Source organism: Crotalus tigris, unplaced genomic scaffold (assembly GCF_016545835.1).
Source record: "Crotalus tigris isolate CLP2741 ecotype Arizona unplaced genomic scaffold, ASM1654583v1 scf7180000017857.1083437, whole genome shotgun sequence".
Classification (NCBI taxonomy): domain Eukaryota; kingdom Metazoa; phylum Chordata; class Lepidosauria; order Squamata; family Viperidae; genus Crotalus; species Crotalus tigris.
This window is the reverse complement of record NW_024096679.1, coordinates 619000-641120: the sequence shown is the minus strand read 5'-3', so window position 1 is coordinate 641120 and position 22121 is coordinate 619000. Positions and strand designations below refer to the sequence as shown.

The window sequence follows — 22121 nt, the reverse complement described above, 5'->3', positions numbered from 1 at the left end:
CTCAATGTAGTTGTTGAATATGCCCGGGGAAGAACTGTCTCAAACTTAATCCTATTAAAATTGGCAGAATGCAGGGGAACAAAAGGGCAGAGATTGTGGGAGATAGGCAAGTGAGGGTTGTTGAAGTGCACCCATTGTTGGAGTTGGGCAATGTAAAAATTTAATTAAACATTAAACAAACATTTGAGAACATATTGAAACAGTTATCAAAAAGATTCCCCTGAAATTGATTTCTGGGGGAGGCTAGACTCTAAAAGAAACATGAATCCAGCCAAAATTAATTAGTGGAGAAAACAATATTTATTTTTTTTATTTGGCACAACACAGATTTTATACTCCTGCAGATTTCATATTTATTACAAGACATTCTTAACAAGAAATGTAGTTACTAGACATGTAGTGGAAATTGTTTGTTAAAAGTTTTATTGGACATAGTCTACCAGAAATATGTTCTATCATTCATAACTTCAAAACTTGCTGATGGATTTCACTTTTATCCTGTGGTAGAATATGGAAATTAAAGCCTCTTAAAATAAAAAGCACAGTGTAAAGTATATTGCAAAAAGAACTGAAGCTGTTCCCTAAGGTATGAGAGACAGATTATTGATGAGCAGCATATGAAAATTGAAGGCAGTATTACATAAAGAAAAAAAGTTGTAAGAAGAAACTTCAAATTTATCTTTTGAACATTAATCACTTTTAAGACTGAAATAAAAACATTAATAACTACTAATCCCACCCTTGGGCAAAATTTAATTTGAGAAGCAAAAGAAAGTAACCCGGAGAGTAATTTTTTTCCATGGTGCTATCTGATATAAAATCTACCCAAAATGTAAGGTGGGAGGATAATATTCCATTCATTTCATCTAAAAGACACTGATAATCCTCATATATCTACTAAGAATTAAACCCCACTTATGCCATTGGGTTTTCTCCCGGGTAGATAAGTAAACAGTAGGACTAAATCTGTTTATATTGATCAATTGTTTCCAGTATGATGGTGGAATGCTCTAGTAAGCTGCAAATCATTTTAACATCTAATTTTGAGATGAGAGCCACAGATGACTGAAGAGGAAAGCAAGTAATAGGTATGACTGAAGAAAGAACAAAGATTTGAGTTTAATATATACCAGTTGCCACACCAAAATTAAAAAAGACTTGTTTCTTTGGCTATTTTCATCACTGATTTAGTTTCTGAGAACTTGGATCTGTTAAAACTCAAAAAATTTAATCTGTTGATTGCCCTTAAGTTTCTGCATACAAACTGGACACATAGTAAGATTCAGTGAATGACAATGGAATATTTACAAACACTTGAGCAGTACTTCTTACAGCTATACATTTCTGTTTTTATGATTGACACATATATATAAACATAAATGGCCAAAGATCACTGTATGTGCTGCCTTTTCTTCTTTAGTACAATTTTTTCTTTAAGTAGAATCCATGGGCTCCTCCAAAGAAGCTCAGATATTGGGGAAAGGTTTTTTAGAGGTCACCAGAATTGCATGCAGAAGGAACAGCTGAGAAACATACATACATTTACAGTATGCTCATGTTTTTTATAAGCATCATTCTATTCCATGTGGTAATATCCTAATGTCCAATTAAAATATATATTTTGTATTATTCTGAGTTTATTTCTCCAGTTAAGATGCAAATATATTAGACAGATTGAATCCAAAGATTTTATTCTGTTCATGAAAGAAGGGTTCTGCTTATGGGGGGGGGGGTTTCCGTTTTATTCATAGAAAACTGTTTTCTATGACAAAAAAACCCCTCATTCATGAAAATATTTGGATCCAACGCATTCTTACCCTCGTTGAATAAAAACCAATTTGAGATAATAGTATTTAAAACTACAAAGAGTTGGCAATGCACTCACAAACACACACTTAATTTTAAAATGCAAAGTTAATACAAGTAATTGACAGATATAAAAATCTGGAAAAAGTATTTTTTCCAGCAATAATTTAAGAATAAAGCTATTGTGGTGTAGTGGTTAAAGGTGCTGAATTAGAGGTCTTGAGGCCATGAGTTCTAGTCCTGCCTTAGGTTTAAAGCCAACTGGACAGCCTTGTGCTAGTCCCACTCTCTCTCGGTCCTAAAAAGAATGCAAAGGCAAGTTGCTTCTGAAATCTTGCCAAGAAAACTGCGGGGATTTGTCTAAGCAGCCACTAGTTGTCGACACTGACCAAAGGAAAGAAAATAATAAAAAATAAAATAAAAAGTAGTTCACAAATATATTTATTTAAGAGATATATTTAGCAAAGATATTATTTTCCAGAATAAAACTGTAAAATTTAAAATTCAAAAATAGTATATTTTGAATACATTCTTATCTAATGAAACATTTTGACATTTAAACAATATTACAAATTAAGTATATGAATAAGTAAATATATAGTGTTTTGGTAATTACGGTATTATCCATATAGCAAAACTGACTATCAATGAATTATTATAAACTGAAAAAGTAGAAAATTCTCATCCTCAAAATTAAGATTTATTCTTTTCCACTGATAAAATATTGTGTTTATGAGCATTAGAAAAGGCCATCAAATATGCCAAGAAAAGGCTTAATATCACCATCGTCCTCAAGCTGTTGCCTAGGACAAAAAAAAAACACAAAGAAGATATTATTTGTACTATAAAAACCCTACAAAAATTACTATATTTAACATAATATGGAAGAGCTGTTAAACCAAAATATTGTACTAAAGTATAAATATAGGCAGGATGTGCAAATTGAAAGATAATTTACTTCTGGAAACCACTACATAATTTCAGAATGACAATGGTCCTGATACTGATCTGGATGAGGAACAAAGTGTTCCAGGATTTTCTAGAATATTTCATTCCTAAAGCAATGAGTTTTGCACAACCCTAATTATTTGTATGTCTTATCTTATGTCAATAATGAGCATTCTGAAGGGTATAAAGAGAACAGTCAAATACCCATTAACTCAGTCAGGAAGAAAAAGTTTAGAACCTATACTTTGGAGCATACAGACACATAGCACTGTGTACTGCAATAGACAATCTTCTGTGTTTATGGTTTTACTGTTGTCTGAAATAAAGAAACTAGTTGAGTTGTGTCTATATACAGTTCCAGATAGTTCAGATTTGCAGCCAGACATGGGAGAAGTCTGAGATATATAGTAGGAAGGTAAAACAAAGTTGGTTAGTTGTGAGTTTATGACCTTTGAAATACATGTTCAGAAATCATGATGCAAATTTCAGTTTGGTGATTCTACTAAAATGTTTCTTAATACCTAAGATCAGCCCCCTTTGTCATATTTCTGTTGGTAATAAAAAAGTCTCCCTTTCCATCAGTTTGGTAAGATCTCAAGGCTGTTTCTGAGGTTGCAGTTAATTGTGCCATTTTCAGATTTTCTGGTGGATTATATTCTTCTTGAAGTCTAAACTGTAACACAAAACCCCCCAAAACAAATGGATATATTTAGCATCATATGATGAACAATTTACTTCTATATTACATAATTTTACACAATTGAGTCTTAAATAAAAACCTAAGGCTTAATATTATAACAGGGTGATTCTATGCCATATTGTACAGAGAATATTTCTCAAGGGTCCAAGTATCAAGAGTGACACTAAATTCAGAAATATTTCCCAGTGTATTTCTCTCTACCACAATACAAATATCAAATAAACAATGAAGTCACAACTGATCTTTTCCCCTAGATATCTTCCCTGTAAAATACCCTTGTTAAACTTAAAATTGATAATTCCTTAGCAAAAAAGAAAACTATGTAGGAGAAGCTGAGGCGGTAGGCCCCGAGTAGATATTTAAGGCACTGTGGGCCACATCGGCCCTATAGACTGGCATCTTGCTATCCATAATATAGTAGATCAACTTCAGAGCTAACTAGTGGAAAAAATAAAGATAGCAAAAAAAAAAAAAAAGTGGCCTCTATTTCCCAAACTTGTAGATATGACCAGGACCAAACACATTTCACCACTGTACTTAATTCCATCACAGCATAAACGAGCATCCCCGCTCCATTCTATCTAACCAAAGAATATTATCTTCACTCACAGCTTATGCTATAACCTAAGGATAGCCTTCATAAAGAATTGCAATAAAATAAGTAGGTGATTAAGGTATCATCCTTAATCAAAGTCAGGCAGGTGATTAGCATCTCCTTAACAATGAACTTCCGCAGTGCCCTTGCCTCTTCTGAAAGTGGCGCTTTTGCCTAATGACAGAAATGCCCCAGGCACGCAGTCAAGGACCTGCTGAATTTCCCCAATATTTATCAACAAATTCAACTCTTAGGATTTTCTGCCTGTAGCCCTCAACTTCTGTAAAACTCTTTGCTTTCCCATTGTCTGGCGTTCCACTTTTTTGTAAAACCAGGGCCTAGCAATCATTGAATAAATGTTTGGTTATTTCTATTCTTTGTGGAACCCCTTTCTTTCTTCTGAATTTTTCCCAACAGCAATAATCTTCCAGAAAATATTACGGAATCACAGACATCCAAGTATGTGCAACTGCTGTCTCTGTCTCAGTCATGTACACAGACAAACGTAAGAAAAATTTAACAGATACAATTGATAATAAACCTAATAAAAACTAGGCATGTTCTCAATATACATTTAGCACAATATTAGACCAGCAACATTATCAGATCTGAGTATCATCACTTACAATATTTTGACTTCCACATTCTGTAAACAATTTGCTACTGGATGGAGGAGTCAGTGAGGGAGAGTAAGAATTTTGCAGGTAGATATCAGGTTTTGTGTTATCTATGGAATAACTTAAAAAAAAAAACAGAACCCAAAACAAAATTAAATACTGTGAAATAAAAGATTATTGTATAAGGTTTTAAAAATGAGTTATGTAACATTTTGAAGCATTTTCATTCTAGACATATAAGAAGGTGTGTAGTAACTGTAACAAATATATATATGCACTCCACTCTAATTATATATATATATATATATATATATATATATATATATATATATATATATATATAGGTCTTTGGTTGTTCGGGTTTTCTCCGCGTAAAATTGGAAGTGTCTTGGCGACGTTTCGACGAAGTCCCATTCGTCATCTTCAGGCTGGTGTTTTCAGCTTCGTGCTTCGAGCAGCAATGTGTGGTCTTAGCTGTTTCTTCCTTTTAACTGCCAGTGGGGGTATGAACTGATTGGGTGGGAGCTTGGCTGTGTTCTGATTGGGTGGAGGTGTGTTCTGATTGGTTAGGGGCGTGGCTGTGCTCTGATTGGCTGGGGGGTTGGCTGTGCTCTGATTGGCTGGGGGGTTGGCTGTGCTCTGATTGGCTGGGGGAGTGTTCTGTTTGGTTGTGCTCAGGTTAGTCTGAGTTGCAGAGGGGTTTAAGATTTTGGGCTGCCTTGCTATTTTTTGGCTTCGCGTTTGTGGTCGTGCCTCATTTTCATGGAGGGTGTCAGTTTGCTTCGTGTATGGATTGGAGGGCTTTGAAGTGGCTAATGATGCAGCTCTGGTCTGGCTTCTGGTTTGTGGTCGTGCCTCATCATCGGTGTGGCTTTGGGTTTGCGTTTTGCGTGGATGTGTGGTGGTGACATCCTGTGTGGTTTTTGTGAGTGTGGGTCTGGTATCAGTAAGAATAACTGATCTTACAGAATCAGTAAGATCCTCCATAAACACAACATCAAAACAGCATTCTGCACAAACAGAAAAATATCCACCATCCTTAGAAACCCCAAAGATAAAATTGAATTAGAAAATCAAGGAGTATACGAAATCCCATGCACCACTTGTCCCACCACATACATCGGACAAACCAACAGAAGAATAAGTGCACGCATTGAAGAACATAAGAACTCAGTCAAAAAAGAGGAACCAACATCTTCCCTGGTCCAACACCTTAAAGCCACAGGACATGAATCAGTTCATACCCCCACTGGCAGTTAAAAGGAAGAAACAGCTAAGACCACACATTGCTGCTCGAAGCACGAAGCTGAAAACACCAGCCTGAAGATGACGAATGGGACTTCGTCGAAACGTCGCCAAGACACTTCCAATTTTACGCGGGAGAAAACCCGAACAACCAAAGACCTACATACAAACACCCGCGAAAACCTCAGAAAACATATATATATATATATATATATATAGGTCTTTGGTTATTCGGGTTTTCTCCCACGTAAAGTTGGAAGTGTCTTGGCGACGTTTCAACGAAGTCTCATTCGTTATCTTCAGGCTGGTGCTTTTGGCTTCGTACTTCTAGGAGCAATGTGTGATTGTAGCTGTTTCCTCCTTTTAACTGCCAGTGGGGGTATGAACTGATTGGATGAGAGCTTGACTGTGTTCTGATTGGATGGAGGTGTGTTCTGATTGGTTAGGAGCTTGCTGTGCTCTGATTGGCTGGGGGGTTGGCTGTGCTCTGATTGGCTGGGGGAGTGTTCTGTTTGGGTGGGGGCTTTGTTGTGCTCAGGTTAGTCTGAGTTGCAGGGGGATTTAAACACTCCCCCAGCCAATCAGAGCACAGCCAACCCCCAGCCAATCAGAGCAGAGCCACGCCCCTAACCAATCAGAACACACCTCCACCCAATCAGAACACAGCCAAGCTCCCACCCAATCAGTTCATACCCCCACTGGCAGTTAAAAGGAAGAAACAGCTAAGACCACACATTGCTCCTCGAAGCACGAAGCTGAAAACACCAGCCTGAAGATGACGAATGGGACTTCGTTGAAACGTCGCCAAGACACTTCCAATTTTACGGGAGAAAACCCGAATAACCAAAGACCTACATACAAAACACCCGCAAAAACCTCAGAAAACAAATAAGGTGTGTGTGTAGGTCTTTGGTTGTTTGGGTTTTCTCCCGCGTAAAATTGGAAGTGTCTTGGCGACATTTCGATGAAGTCCCATTCGTCATCTTCAGGCTGGTGCTTTCAGCTTCGTGCTTCGAGGAGCATTGCTCCTCGAAGCACGAAGCTGAAAGCATGAGCACGAAGCTGAAAGCACCAGCCTGAAGATGACGAATGGGACTTCATCGAAATGTCGCCAAGACACTTCCAATTTTACGCGGGAGAAAACCCGAACAACCAAAGACCTACATATATTATATATTATATATATATATATATATATATATATATATGTTTTTGAGGTTTATATATTTGTTTCTGAGGTTTTCGCGGGTATTTGTATGTAGGTCTTTGGTTGTTCGGGTTTTCTCCCGCGTAAAATTGGAAGTGTCTTGGCGACGTTTCGACGAAGTCCCATTCGTCATCTTCAGGCTGGTGTTTTCAGCTTCGTGCTTTCGAGCAGCAATGTGTGGTCTTAGCTGTTTCTTCCTTTTAACTGCCAGTGGGGTATGAACTGATTGGGTGGGAGCTTGGCTGTGTTCTGATTGGGTGGAGGTGTGTTCTGATGGTTAGGGGCTTGGCTGTGCTCTGATTGGCTGGGGGAGTGTTCTGTTTGGTTGTGCTCAGGTTAGTCTGAGTTGCAGAGGGGTTTAAGATTTTGGGCTGCCTTGCTATTTTTTTGGCTTCGCGTTCGTGGTCGTGCTCCTCTTCATGGAGGGTGTCAGTTTGCTTCATGTATGGATTGGAGGGGTTTAAAGTGGCTAATGATGCAGCTGTGGTCTGGCTTCTGGTTTGTGGTCGTGCCTCGTCATCGGTGTGGCTTTGGGTTTGTTTTTTGCGTGGATGTGTGGTGGTGACATCCTGTGTGGTTTTTGTGAGTGTGGGTCTGGTATCATTTTTTGTGTTAGGGAGTCGTTTGTCAATAAGGGCGGGTTTCCAAATGGCTGGTAGGCGGGAGGTATCATCTCGCTTGTTCATGCTGTGTGGGCGTTTTTCTATCTCGATGGCTTCTCTGATTATTCTGTTATTAAAATGTTCACTTTTGGCAATGGTTCTGGTATTTTTAAAGTCAATTTCATGTCCTGTGGCTTTAAGGTGTTGGACCAGGGAAGATGTTGGTTCCTCTTTTTTGACTGAGTTCTTATGTTCTTCAATGCGTGCACTTATTCTTCTGTTGGTTTGTCCGATGTATGTGGTGGGACAAGTGGTGCATGGGATTTCGTATACTCCTTGATTTTCTAATTCAATTTTATCTTTGGGGTTTCTAAGGATGGTGGATATTTTTCTGTTTGTGCAGAATGCTGTTTTGATGTTGTGTTTATGGAGGATCTTACTGATTCTGTCTGTGGTGCCTTTTATGTATGGGAGGAGGGCTTTGCCGTTTTCTTGTTCTTTGTCTTGGATTTTAATGGGGGTTTCTTTTTGGATTAGGTTTGTAATCTTATTTCTATGGAATCCATTGGATGTTAGTACATTGGTGAGAGTGTGTAGTTCGGGTTTTAGGTGTTGTTCATCAGCTAAGCGTTTTGTTCTGGAGATGAGTGTCTTGGCTACAGAGTTGATCTGTGCTGGGTGGTGGTGTGAGAGAGCGTGCAGATAGCGGTTTGTGTGTGTTTTCTTCTGGTAGATGGTGTGTCCTAGGGAGCCATTGGATTTCTTGTAGACTAAGACATCCAGGAAGGGAAGTTGGTTGTTAGCTTCTGTTTCCATGGTGAACTGTATTTTGGGGTGTAGGCTGTTGAGGTGTGTGAGGAAGTTGTCCAGTTTTTCTTTCCCATGTGGCCAGATTATGAAGGTGTCGTCTACGTATCTGAGCCAGAGTTTGGGTTTGTGATCCGATTTTTCTAGAGCTTGGGTTTCAAAGTGTTCCATGTAGAGGTTGGCAATGACAGGTGAGAGGGGTGATCCCATGGGTGCTCCTTCTGTTTGTTTGTATTTTTGTCCATTATAGATGAAGTATGTGTTGGATAGGCAGTGGTTGGTCAGATCTAAGATGTGTTTGGGGGGGTTATATTTGTTTTGAATAGCTGTCAAGGCTTCTTTGATAGGCACTTGGGTGAAGAGGGATATGACATCGAAGCTCACTAGTAGGTCGCTGGGCTGTAAGTTTTGTTTCTTTATGATCTCTATAATTGGCTCCCACCCAATCAGTTCATACCCCCACTGGCAGTTAAAAGGAAGAAACAGCTAAGACCACACATTGCTGCTCAAAGCACGAAGCTGAAAACACCAGCCTGAAGATGACGAATGGGACTTCGTCAAAACGTCGCCAAGACACTTCCAATTTTACGCGGGAGAAAACCCGAACAACCAAAGACCTATATATATATATATATATATATATATATATATATATATATATATATATATATATATATGATTTATGATTTTCTGGAGAAGGTTTATTTACAAGATTGATTTGATACCAAGAAAATGCTAGCTATTCTGTCTACATTAAAAAGAAAAGATTTTGTGCATATTTAACTCTTATTCTTGTGACCCAGAAGTAGTAAAATGTTCTACAGAACAGCCCTTTGAAAATAATGAACATATATTCCTGTGCAAAGGCAGACTCTTAGAGAGGGCCAGAAGACAAGTAGGGATAGTGTATCCCTCAGAGATTTACATTTGGAAATCTTTGTACATGCAGACATAACTGAAAATATATAAGTAGAGATAGTCCTCGACTTATAACAGTTCATGTAATGATTGTTTGAAGTTGCAACAGCACTGAAAAAAGTGACTTATGACCGTTTATCACAGTTATGACTGTTGCAGCATCTCCATGGTCATGTAATCAAAATTCAGATACTTGACAACTGACTCATATTTATGATGGTTGCAGTGCCTTGAGGACATGTGACTTTCTGACAAGCAAAGTCAGTGGGGAGACCAGATTTACTTAACAACCATGTTACTATCTTAACAACTGCAGTGGTTCACTTAACAACTGTGGCAAGAAAGGTCATAAAATGGAGCAAAACTCACTTAACAAATGTTTTTCACTTAGCCACAAAATTTTGGTCTCAGTTGTGGTCGTAAGTCGACTACCTGTAGTTATTTTACTACATTTATAGATACCTTTTAAAAGGTATCCCAGGAGGTTTATTCTGAGTATTTTGGCAAAATGATGAGTTTTTTCTCAAATTCTGCATGCACATGTTTCTGGATTCCAGCGGAGAAGATTCTAAAACATAAAAAGAATGCCAAACATCTTGCAAATAGAAGCCAAAAATATCTGAAATTGATCTGATATATTTAGCATTTTAGTATTATAATAAAATCTTGGCTGATTTTGAAAAAAAAGAAGGATTGGTCCTTGATTGATTAAAAAAAAAAATCAAACAGCTGTAGACTAAATAAGTAAAAAGTAATCCTGTAAAAAGGCAGTGGAAAGCCACTTCTGCATTTTAATACAGTCACAGGAGTTAAACTCAGCAAAACAGAATCTTTATCAAAACAAAATCTAATCAGTCATACAGCTTGCTTATTTGTGGTTTAAATCTATCATCTTCCTCAGTGATATACTGCAAACTACATCTTTCTTCTTAACGTCCTGCTTGTCTGTTATTCCTAAAATCAATAGATGGAAAGATCAGATATGACAATTAAGTGTATCTGGCTCTAGTTTTCCAAATTAGTAAGGAATTATCCGGGCATGCCACTATGGGTATGCTATGTTATGTTTTAGAAACTGTATTCTATTATTTTATTTACCCCTTTTTATATAATAACAATATTATTTGAGCCATTTGTTAAAAACATTTTTTGCACTGTGTTTGTGGCTGGAGAAGTTTTCTTTTTTTTTTTTAGCTGAAACTAATAATTCAGATTTTAGATACAAAATATTAGTATATAGGTACTACAGTTAATTTTTACCTGGATCTTTTAACTTCTGCATATTAGCAGTAAAAGGGTTGCCATGTACAAAACTCCCATCATCATAATCATTCCAAATTTCATTTCCTAATTCAAAATTTATATTCAAAGTTTCAGAAAACAAAGAGATGCTTTTATCTGCATCAGTCAAGTTGCTCACTGAAGACTCTTCAAGACTTTTGTTTGAGCTCATTTTCGGGTTATTGTTTTCCTCAGACTGCTGGATAGCAAAGAAACCTAAAATTTGGCATAACAATAATATTCAAATGCAATTTGTTACATTATTAAAATAATACATTTATCCAATTTAAACAAAAGGACAAGTGAACTCACAACACCATTTTTGGAAGCAGATATCTAATAGGGAGCAGATATTTATTTATAAAATGTGCATTTTATAAGCTTTTCTAATTATTTTCTAATTATTATATACTGATCTGAAACATTCATATTCAGATATGTATGACACTGTCTTGGACAATACTTGTATAATTTTGTGTCAAAATCTACAAAATAAGAATAGTCTGGGATAATTAAGATAACCCAGTTATTCCTTTATGTTACTATATAATGAAGTAGCATGATATTCCCCAATACTTAGTGGAATTAATTTATATAATTGAAACTACAGGAATTAAAAGCATTGAACTGTGACTAAACTGTGGCCAAGTAAATAAATGTTAGAATCGTTAGAAATGTACCATTCATTTTGCGAACTTCAGATTCCAGTTGAAATCTTTGAGAAACTTCAGAACTGTAGATATCTTCTGCTAAAGGGGATCTTGGATGTTGTACATGCTCTAATCTTTAGAAAAATGAAAAATGAATTAGCCCTTTAGCCTCATAAAGCCTTGTAGCTGTTGTCATTAGTTTGGTCTTCTTTATGTATAATTTTAATCCACGTTTTTAACTGTGCTCCTTGATATTCACTACCAGAGCTTGCAGATCCTTTGCATTTTCAGCTTTCCAAGTTGTGTCATCAGCATACAGCAGTTTACTGATGTTTCTTCTTCCAGTTTTAAAACCACTGTTACCTTCTTGCAGTCCTACTTCTCTTAATGCAGTGGTTCTCAACCTGTGGGTCGGGACCCCATTTGGGGTCGAACAACCATTTCATGGGGGTCGCCAAACAATGCAGTCCGCCAATTTTTTCCCCCTTTTCCTTAGCTGTGCTACTCCCTTTTATTCTATTGGCTTTTGAAAGCCAATAGAATAGACTCTCTTGAATAGAGTCTAATTCTATTGGCTTTCAAAAGCGAATAGGAATTGTCCAGGCTGTCTCTGCCCTGCTGAGCCCGCTAAAAGTCCCATTCTGCAAACGGTGCTGCACCAGTTGAGTAGTCCTCGACTTACGACCGGTTGAGTAGTCCTCGACTTACGACCGGTTGGGGGTCGCGGCATTAAAAAGGTTGAGAACCACTGTCTTAATGTATACAGTATTCATGAGGGCTGAATAAGATATGGATTGGAATGTAGATTGACCTCTTAGCTATTATGTCATTCTCCAAATTTGCTGGTGTAGCTTGGTTAGAACCTTGACTGATTCTTATCTTCCTTGCCATATTTCTGATTTCATCAGTTCCTGTAGCCTTCCTACTAAGTAAAATGTGCCAATACCTAGTGATTCTATGAGTGCTGATCTAACTTCATCTTCTAGTACAAGAGACTCTAGTAGGTATCTTGGATATTGAATTTCTGCTGTATATATTTCAATATACTCCTTCCATCTTTGTTCTTCTTTGAATCAATTACTATCTGCCACTCGCATCCTTTAGCATACCAATTCAAGGTGGGGATCTCCTTATGAGGTCAAAGATGCCTTTGCCATTATCACTAAAGTGATCTTGCATTTCCAGCATCTTCCTGTATTGGTATTGCCCAGTTATAAGTGCCTACTTGCTTTAGCTGGACAACTTGCAGAATTTTATGCCTTGTGTTTTTTAGCCCTTCCTCTGACAAACATCTCCTGTTGTGTGTGTGTGTCTGTGTGTGTGGTTAGGAGTGTTCACTTTAAATCTAGATGATATACAGTATAGTCATAACTAACGCAGGGCTTCATCTTGGCATGCCCTTTAATTTCTTCCAGATATTGAACTTCAGTATACAGTAATTTAGCAACACTCCCAGATTATATTGTTTCCTAGTAAATCAACGGAATCACAACCTGCATACTATTTGTTCAAGTTATTCTGTATTCATTTTCCAAGCATGTTTTAATGCCCTTCCCTCTGCATTTATGGATGGCAGATAAGGAATCCCTTGTGTTTCAGGTGAAACTGAAACACTAAAACATGTTTTTCTATGATGTAAATTCTATGCAGAACTGTCAATTAATTCACTTTCTGGAAATGCTGCCTTGCCCCCAGATCAAGGTTATCTAGAAGTTTTCTTAAATCACAGACATTCTGAAATCACTGTTTTAACATTCAAATGTTGTGCTGTAGTGATAAAGTTATGTCATATCCAGATTTGTTATTAAAGTACATCATGTATTAAACTGTTACATTATTATATTTCGGGATGGTATCAGATTTGTTCTAATTTATGTCTTACTAATCTTGAACCTTGATAAAGAAAAACAATGATGATAGATGACTCTTACTATTACTATAGTACCTTGGCAATGCTGGAAGAAAAGCTTTTGGAATATAACTAAATTGTTTAAGATCAACTTTTTGAGATTTATTTGACATCTGCATCTAAAATGTAGAAAAAGATTATTATTATAATATATACGGACACATATATACTTGTTTCCTATATAGAAAATGAGATACCATAACTAATAAAACTATAAATGAACATTATGTTTCATATGTGATATGTTTTTATATGGTAGAAAATAGTACTTTGTGTATGTATGTAGAGAAAGAGAGAGATCTACTTATCTACGCATCGAGAGCTTTCTATGGTTAAGGTATTGGATTAGGAGCCAGCCGGGTGATATTTTGAACCTGTTATTCTCTCTCAGACTTAGATCTGGAAGCTGAAAAATATCTTGCTACCTACATGTACTAAACCAACATAGTAGATAACAGGGCATAACCTTCAGTGAAAATGGCTTTATAGGGGAATGGATTGATCTGGAATGATGATAGAGATTTTAGTGAATAGCAGCTTTGAATTATGCAAAGACCTCAGCAAACAGAGGGTGGCTATAAATCTATTTATAGTTTATTATTATTATAGTGTGTTATAGAAATATGATGTATTATATTTCATTTACTATCATATTGTAATCGTTTTATGGTAAGAGAAAATTCCTACAAAAAGGAAGAATAGCTTGAAATCTGTACATTTGTTTAAGTTTAGCAAAGGGGAAAAACAGATGGCGATCCCATGGAAATAAAAAAGACTGCACCGTAAAATTTTAAGAGCAGAGCACAAAATTCATCCCCAAGCCCTGCTTAGTTGGCAGGCAAGAAACACCGTCAAACTTTTGTCTGCAAAAAGTAGCACAATGTACAATATTCAATCCAACAATCATGTTCAAATTAGCCACTAATGCTTAAAGAAATCACATAGGCCAAAATGCATATAACTTTTTCATTTCAAAGCTACCTCCTGTGGAATACTGGTGTCAGCTTCTACCCTACACTGATTCCAAATAAATTGTCGAGAAGATTATAAAACATTTATTTCCCAATAGTTTTTCTGGAATAATTTGTACTATCACCTTAATCTTTTTTGTAGGCATTTTTAATGTTAATATAACGTTCTGCCTCTTTTCCTATTTCACAGAAAATATCCAACATTAGATATTATTTTTCACTAACTAAAATGCTCTTAATTGCAAATATAGCTATCTTGTTTAAAAAGGGCACACATATTCTTCCAGATTCATATACCTTTAGTCGCTTGACTGGGGGAATGGCAGATTCAGCATTCCGGTTTCTTAAGTCAGTAAGATATGAAGAAAAAACTGACTCATTCTTCATGTTCGATTTCTCTGAAACTCCAATTTTACCTTAAAAATGTAATATATATTTTCATTTTATATTTAAATTTTATTTTTGTTACAGAAAACTGGAAATAAAAGAAAAATAGTTTATAGAAATTTCAAATAAACTCTTGTATGGCAACAGTCAGCCACTTCTATAATTGCACGTACCAATTATTTCTAAATAATTCTTAAATCCATTTTTAATGAAAAAACAAAAACAAAAACTCAGAAGCAGTGAGGAATATGGGACATTTTTGAGTAAAATGCAATGATGATCTGTTCATTTTTATTGACTTTTGGTCTGTTTTTTATTTTACTCTTCCAGATGGATATTTTTAAAAATTGTTTGTGAGTTTGGGCTGTGTATTGTACGCCATCAAGAGTCATTAGGGAGTCAAGCAGTCTTCAAATTGAATAAATACATATTGAGGCAATGCCGTAACATTCACAGAATAAGGCAGATTAATTTAAAATCTTAGCTCAAAAAAACCACACAAATAAACCCCAAACCAACAACCCTTTTCTGAATATATAGCAGCTTAGACCAGTGGTGGCGAACCTATGACACGGGTGCCAGAGGTGGCACTCAGAGCCCTCTCTGTGGGCATGCGCGCCGTTGCCCCAGTCCTAGGCCTTTAGCTGGGTTTTATAAAACCTTTTCGCTTTAGACCTCCGCCGCCGTGTGCAAAAAAAAAAAAAAAAAAAAAAGGTTCAGTCAGTCAATTTCAACTTCTTGCGGGGAAAAAAAAGATCTTGCAAAGTTGGAATTGATTGATTGAACTTTTTAGTCCCACCCAGTCTGCCACTACCATCGCAGCCATGCCCACCCAATGGGCCACGCCCACCCAATTGGCCACACCCAGCCAATGAGCCACACCCACCCGGCACTCAACGATGCATAAGTGGGTTTTGGGTTGCAGTTTGGGCACTCGGTCTCTAAAAGGTTCGTCATCACTGGCTTAGACCATCAATATTTTCCCAAGCTAGCCTAGGAATGGTCTTAAAATATATACTGTGAAAGAATGATTACTACCTAGTTACATTTTTCATGGCTGTGTTTACTATAAATGTGCATCCAATAATTTGTTAAAGATACTTTTTTGGCCTGAGAAAATAGCTACATCTTGAGGACCATTTTAAAAACAAAAGCTATATTGTTGTTTTAAGATGATGGTAGTTTCTGATCTTGTACTTTGAAATGCTTTTAGTCCCAGTGGCATAGGTCCAATTTACAAAATTACTCCTCAAATGCCAGAATAAGGAATAGAATAAGACTCTAAGGACTCTTAAAGATGTCAAAATTATATATCAATTTTAAATTAGAAATTTAATTTTTTTTTAAAAAAAAATCACATTATGATTTATGAGACAATATAATTCCTCATCTCATTCCTCTACTCAACTATCTGTCATGTTCCAAATGCAAAACATCCTCCAATATGCCCACTTTTAAAAGATCCACAAGAGTTTACACTTATGAGCATGTACACATTTTCTAAATCTAAACTCAAGAGATTGAGTGAATCCTTCTCATAATTCTTTATATGCAAACTGTATCATTCATAAGTTACAATAAGAAAATGAACTCACAACAGTCATGTCCACATGTTTCTTTATTTTTGCAGTGGTGATTGCATTTTCTGTTTCCATTCTTTATGCTTACTGATTCTTGGCTACAAGTGGCTTCTTTTGTTTTATGATAGTTTGATGACATAAAAGGAAAAAAAGCTTTAAACATTATATCACAATCAAATACATGGTAATCAGTGAAAAATTGTAGCATTTGCACAATATTTTACTGTTATTTTTCATAAATTCTATAATGTAATACGTAAGTGAGATGGAACAGATAGAAAACATTTGAAAATGATCATGTAGGACAGTGTTTCCCAAACTTGACAATTTTAAGGCATGTGGACTTCAGCTCCCAGAATTCCACAGCCAGCGTTGCTGGCTGTGGAATTCTAGGAGTTGAAGTCCTCATGCCTTAAAATTGTCAAGTTTGAGAAACACTGATGTAGGAAATAGGATATGAGGTGATAAGCCTACTAAAAGTTTACTATAATTTAAGTGAATTTATCCTTAATCTACAAGTGTATACACTGGCACTTTAATGTCAGAACGAAAGGAAAAGGCATACAGTACATTCTGTTTCTAAAAATTTTGTACCAAATTAAATCCCGCTGTGTTCAATAAGGCTATCACTAGAAAATTCATCTGAGAATCCTACAATTTAAATAAAAAACCAATTAAAAATATACAGATTCAAAAAAAACCAAGATATATATATATTAGGAATCCATTTTATATATTATTTTTAATGGATTGGCCTAAAGTCATAAGAAAATTACATGCTATTTAAAGTATTAGAAACAACCCTTAAAACAACAAAAATCCATCAGAATTTATCATCACAAAGAGAATACCTCAGGCAAATTTCAAATATCTACTAAATAAGTGGGATTTGCATTTTGAATATTAACCCAAAAGCACATTGATTTTTCTTGTTTGCCAACTCATCTCATAATTATTTTAATATTCTCAATCAAAAACTTTTGAAGTAGGCCTGTACCCTTTATATTCATACATTATTCACCATCAAACTGGGTTCTGACATCAAACACTTAACCCAAAATCTATTCTGCTGCTAGCAATAAATATTTAGTATGGAATTTTTGTTTACCTTTATTTGTTCTTAATTTTGATGATCCTACTGAAGAAGTTTGAGAGCTATCAGGTTTTCCATGAGTGATCATAATTCCAACCTTCTTTGGTCCTAAGTAAAATGGTTTATATTTCTGCTGAATATCCAATCCAACTATTAGGGGAGAAAATTATATATTTAGCTTTGCAAATATATCTGTCTATATATGAATGGAGGGAACAGAAGAAAAAGCAAGTTTAATGCAAATCCCACTTTCTTGCCAACAGAATGTTACAATCGCTACATGAACTGTGCCCTTTAGGATTTAAATCCAGCCACCACTCGTGCAGTAGCAAAATTTTGTACTGCTGCAATGATAATAAGAGTAAAACACCTCAAGAACCAAAGATCCTTATTCGTATTACAAGTTTGTTTAGTTATTTTCCAATCATTTTTAGAGAATGTATTTATTTTAATGATTACCTTTTGTGCTGATCTGTGACCATAATACAGACATGTCAAACACAAGGCCCGGGGGCCAGATGCGGCCCACGAAGTGGTTTCATGTGGCCCACAAAGCCATCCTGGAAACAGTGAGGGAATGGCCCCCGCTGCCTTGGCCCTGGCCCAGGCTGGCCGGGAGCCAATGTACAATTTTGTGGTGGCCATCTATGCTGAAAGGCATTCAGTCTTAGCTGCACAAGGCCGTCTGCAAACAGCGAGGAACCATCCCTTGCCGTGTTCGCCCTGCCCCCTGGGCGAGGAGGTGTCACTCTTTGTGAGGAATGAAGAAATGCACCATGCCTTGGCACTTGCCCCAGTCCCACCTCCTTCTGTCAGAGACCCTCAGAACTGTCCCACTCCTGCCCAGGCCCCCATAGCCACCCTTGATGCGAACGATGTAGAGTTGGCCATGCCCACCGAGTAGGCCACACCTCCAGCCATACCCATCCAGTAGGCTGCACCCACCCTGGCCACACCCACCCGGGCTCCCAAGGGCAACCGCAATGTTGATGCGGCCCTCAATGAAATTGAGTTTGACACCCCTGCCATAATAGATAGATTCTGATGCTGAATGTTACGATCGATGCCTTTTACATTGTAAATAGTAGGTAAAAGAGTGTAATACTGGATCAGAAGCTAATTTGAATATTTAAATATATCTGCCACTGAACTTCTCCCTTTTTCTTTTTCCAATGTTTTCTTTTCCATTGATTGTATCTTTCAACAAGGCAGCAGAGAGTGGGAGAAAATATAGGTATGCATTCTATTCGATAATGATAACGCTTTTTATAGGTCCACATGATCCAGGAGCTATATACTAGCTAAAATATACATACTATACATACATAATATTGACTTGCCATTATAAAAATAAACCTAGTTTGTTTCATTTTTTATTATTTTGTATAATAAAAATTATTATAAAATAATTATTTTAATATTTATTATATTTATAATCATTATTTTTATAAACAATACAAGGTGGTGAATATCCTTTCTCCTACTTTCTTCACAAAAAACACCTTGTGCAGTGGGTTAGGCTGAGTGACTGGCCCAAAGTCACCCAGCTGGCTTTCGTGGCTAAGGCACTAGAACTCATGGTCTCACAGTCTCTAGCCTAGAAGCTTAACCCCGGACTAAATTAGTTTAAAGCTTCAACCTCATTCTGAGTCCCATCCTTAAAACACAGTTATATAAATGTGTCGTTATCTTTTATGACAATCTTTGTCAAACTATTGTTGGGCTTTTCTGACAGTTTGGCTGGCAGCCTTGTATCATTGTTTTAGGATATTTCAATCAATAACTTATGTTTCAGATCGCCATTGCTTTTGGTTCAAATTCACTGGATGTTTTTCCATTACACAAAATAGAGTAAAGCAGAAATGTAATTTCACTGTAAAATCAGCATATATTGATTTAAAAAACATGTAAACCAAAAGGTTCTCGGTTTAAAACTTAGTAGACTTATTTTTAAAATCCAAATCCATAAATGAATTTACCATATTCAGAACTGATTAGATTTATATTAAGCTCATCAGAATTAACAGCTCTTCTCACTTCAATCTTTTTTGTCCAGTTTCCAGTTTTCAGCAAAGCAGAATCCCTGCAAAGTACATGAGTCAATAGCTTAAAATTGAATATACAAAAATGTGTAATTGTTAAAGTTTCAAAATAGTTTAAATTTACTCACATAATCCTTTGTCTAAAAATCACATTATTATCATTATCTCCTATTACTAGGGTTGTATAATGAGAATCTGGAGCAGTTCTTTTTATCTGCAGCTGTTCAAAGTTGGTTAATATGATTGTCACTATGATTTCAGCTACTGCTTCGTTGTACTTTACCAGCTTGAAAATAAATGACATACAATTCAAAAATAAAACTAGCTTTGGCATACAATATGGTAAAGAAATATTAATACATTCATATTGACTGGAGTCAGATACCATACTAAGCTAGTTCAATGTTATGACACATGTGTAATGATGCCATCCCCCCAAATACCACCATAACAACCCAAAGTCTGATACATAAATTAGAAAATATAAAAAGAAGAATAACAGAGTTGGAAGGGATTAGAAGTCCAACCTTGTGCTCAAGCGGGAGACCCTATACTATTCCGGACAAATGGCTGTCCAATCATTTCTTTAAAATCTTCAGTGATGCAGCACCCACAACTTCTGAAGGCAAGCTGTTCTCACTGTCAGATAATTTTTCCCTAGTTCTAGGTTGGACCTCTCTTTAATAAGTTTCCATCCATTACTTGTTGTCTTGCCTTCAAGTACTTTGGAGAATAGGTTGACCCACTCTTCTTTGTGACATTCTCTCAAATATTGGAAGTCTGCTATCGTGTCACCCCTAGTTGGAGCATTTGTATGATGATCTTGTCATTCATGTATAATTTCCCTTGCCCTTGACCTATTGTATATGACCATAGTATTAACAAGCATTTAGAAAAGCAAGGCATATCAAACTGAGGAGAAAACATGGATGATGAGGAGATGCCTCTTAAGCAGCTGCTATATCTAGTTCCTAGACCACTCTTGCTTTGCAGGATTCATAGGCCTAGAGATCATACCTGGGTGCATTCCTTTTACCCTCCATACCATAGAATTAAATAATCCCAGGCAGAGTTAGACAATAGTTCTCTAAGCGCAAACGTCACTCATTAGTGATATGGCAGATAATATGACCAAATAGTGTTATGTTGCTATATTGTAATGAAGTATCTGTTGCTCTTGCCACTCAATTTCTCAGTTTTTCTAATCTATGATTAGAAATATTCACTATAGGCTTTCTAGTGTATCACACTTCATACTGTACTAGCTACTACATTTGACTCCAGTACATCATAATGAACTACTGGCTCCACAATTTAAAGACTTTTTTGGTAATTATTTAGTGCAGCACCTAAATCACAAGTATAGAATAGAATAGAATAGAATAGAATAGAATAGAATAGAATAGAATAGAATAGAAGCTGGGAGGGACCTTGGAGGTCTACTAATCCAGCTCCCCGCTCAAGCAGGAGAACCTATACCTTCTCCAGTACAGGAGATGGATAATCCACGGATGGGTTTTCTCTGTCTGCCTGCTCTTGAGACCAAGTAGCCAAAGCTTGACACGCCCCCACTTCCTGTGGAGTCCATTCTTAACTTGGTCTCTGCTCGAGAAGACTCGTTTTGGCGTGGCTCTCAGCTTATCAGGTTAGACAAGAAATCCATTGATTGATTATCCCTTGATAATTGGCTTCCCCTTCCAAAAAAATTTAACCACAAAATTTTCTGGGGATCAGTCCTGATCTCAAACCTAAAATTAAAAAGGGGATTGGTGGGGAGGGAAACTTCCCCACAGATATCAGACAGCCCCAGGGCTCTGGGGGGTGGAAAGGGGGGGAAGAAGGCATCAGCAGAGACTACTTGCTGAACCTTTCCCCCAACCACTAAGTTTTCCTTGGGATCATCCTATATTAAAATTGAAAAAGAGGGTGTGGGGGGGGAAACTCCCCATGGATCCCAGCCAGCCCCAGGGCTCTGGAGGTGGAAAAGGGGGGGGGAAAGGCATCAGCAGAGACCACTTGCTGAGCTTTTCTCCCCAACCTTCCAAGGGATTTTTTCCTCAAATTGGGGGAAAAAATAACAATCTCCAGGTCCGGATTCAAACTTGAATTCGGATCATCGGAGATTCCCTAGCAGCCCAGGGCAACCGCGGGCGCCATTTTAGTTGCCGTTTTCAGGCAACAAAGGCAATCCCTGACTGGGATTCCCTTAAAACGTCACCAGCGCGCCAAATTTAAATCCCCGGGCACAAGCAGCTTCTGGGAGGCTGCGGAGCTACATCATAATGAACTACTGGCTCCACAATTTAAAGACTTTTTTGGTAATTATTTAGTGCAGCACCTAAATCACAAGTATAGAATAGAATAGAATAGAATAGAATAGAATAGAATAGAATAGAATAGAATAGAAGCTGGGAGGGACCTTGGAGGTCTACTAATCCAGCTCCCCTCTCAAGCAGGAGAACCTATACCATCTCAGACAAGTGACTGTCTAGTCTCTTCTTAAAAACCCTCCAGTGATGGAGCGCCCACAATTTCTGAAGGCAAGCTGTTCCACTGATTAATTATTTTCACTGCTTGGAGGTTTGTCCTTAATTCCAGGTTGCTTCTCTCTTTGGCCAGTTTCCAACCATTGTTTCTCGTCCTTCCCTCTGGTGTTTTGATGAACAACCTGACCCCCTCTGCCTTGTGGCAGCCCCTCAGATACTGGAACATTGCTATCATGTCACCGCTATTTCTTCTTTTCTTTAGACTAGCCAAACCCAA

General features: G+C 37.0%; 1 protein-coding gene across 1 annotated transcript in view; it reads right to left on the bottom strand.

Annotated features, from left to right (window-relative positions):
* Nucleotides 1–314: 314 nt before the first annotated feature.
* HFM1 (helicase for meiosis 1) overlaps nucleotides 315–22121 on the bottom strand; it is a 48663-nt gene continuing 26856 nt past the window's right edge. Inside the window, exons 18-29 of the mRNA XM_039343526.1 lie at nucleotides 19487–19644; nucleotides 19296–19399; nucleotides 17332–17466; nucleotides 16239–16331; nucleotides 14554–14672; nucleotides 13322–13404; nucleotides 11407–11510; nucleotides 10706–10942; nucleotides 9908–10013; nucleotides 4676–4787; nucleotides 3276–3427; nucleotides 315–2609 (exon numbers count right to left, since the gene is read on the bottom strand). Of these exons, the coding sequence (XP_039199460.1) occupies nucleotides 2546–2609; nucleotides 3276–3427; nucleotides 4676–4787; nucleotides 9908–10013; nucleotides 10706–10942; nucleotides 11407–11510; nucleotides 13322–13404; nucleotides 14554–14672; nucleotides 16239–16331; nucleotides 17332–17466; nucleotides 19296–19399; nucleotides 19487–19644 (1467 nt within the window). The 3' untranslated portion in view covers nucleotides 315–2545. The remainder of the gene's footprint in view (nucleotides 2610–3275; nucleotides 3428–4675; nucleotides 4788–9907; nucleotides 10014–10705; nucleotides 10943–11406; nucleotides 11511–13321; nucleotides 13405–14553; nucleotides 14673–16238; nucleotides 16332–17331; nucleotides 17467–19295; nucleotides 19400–19486; nucleotides 19645–22121) is intronic.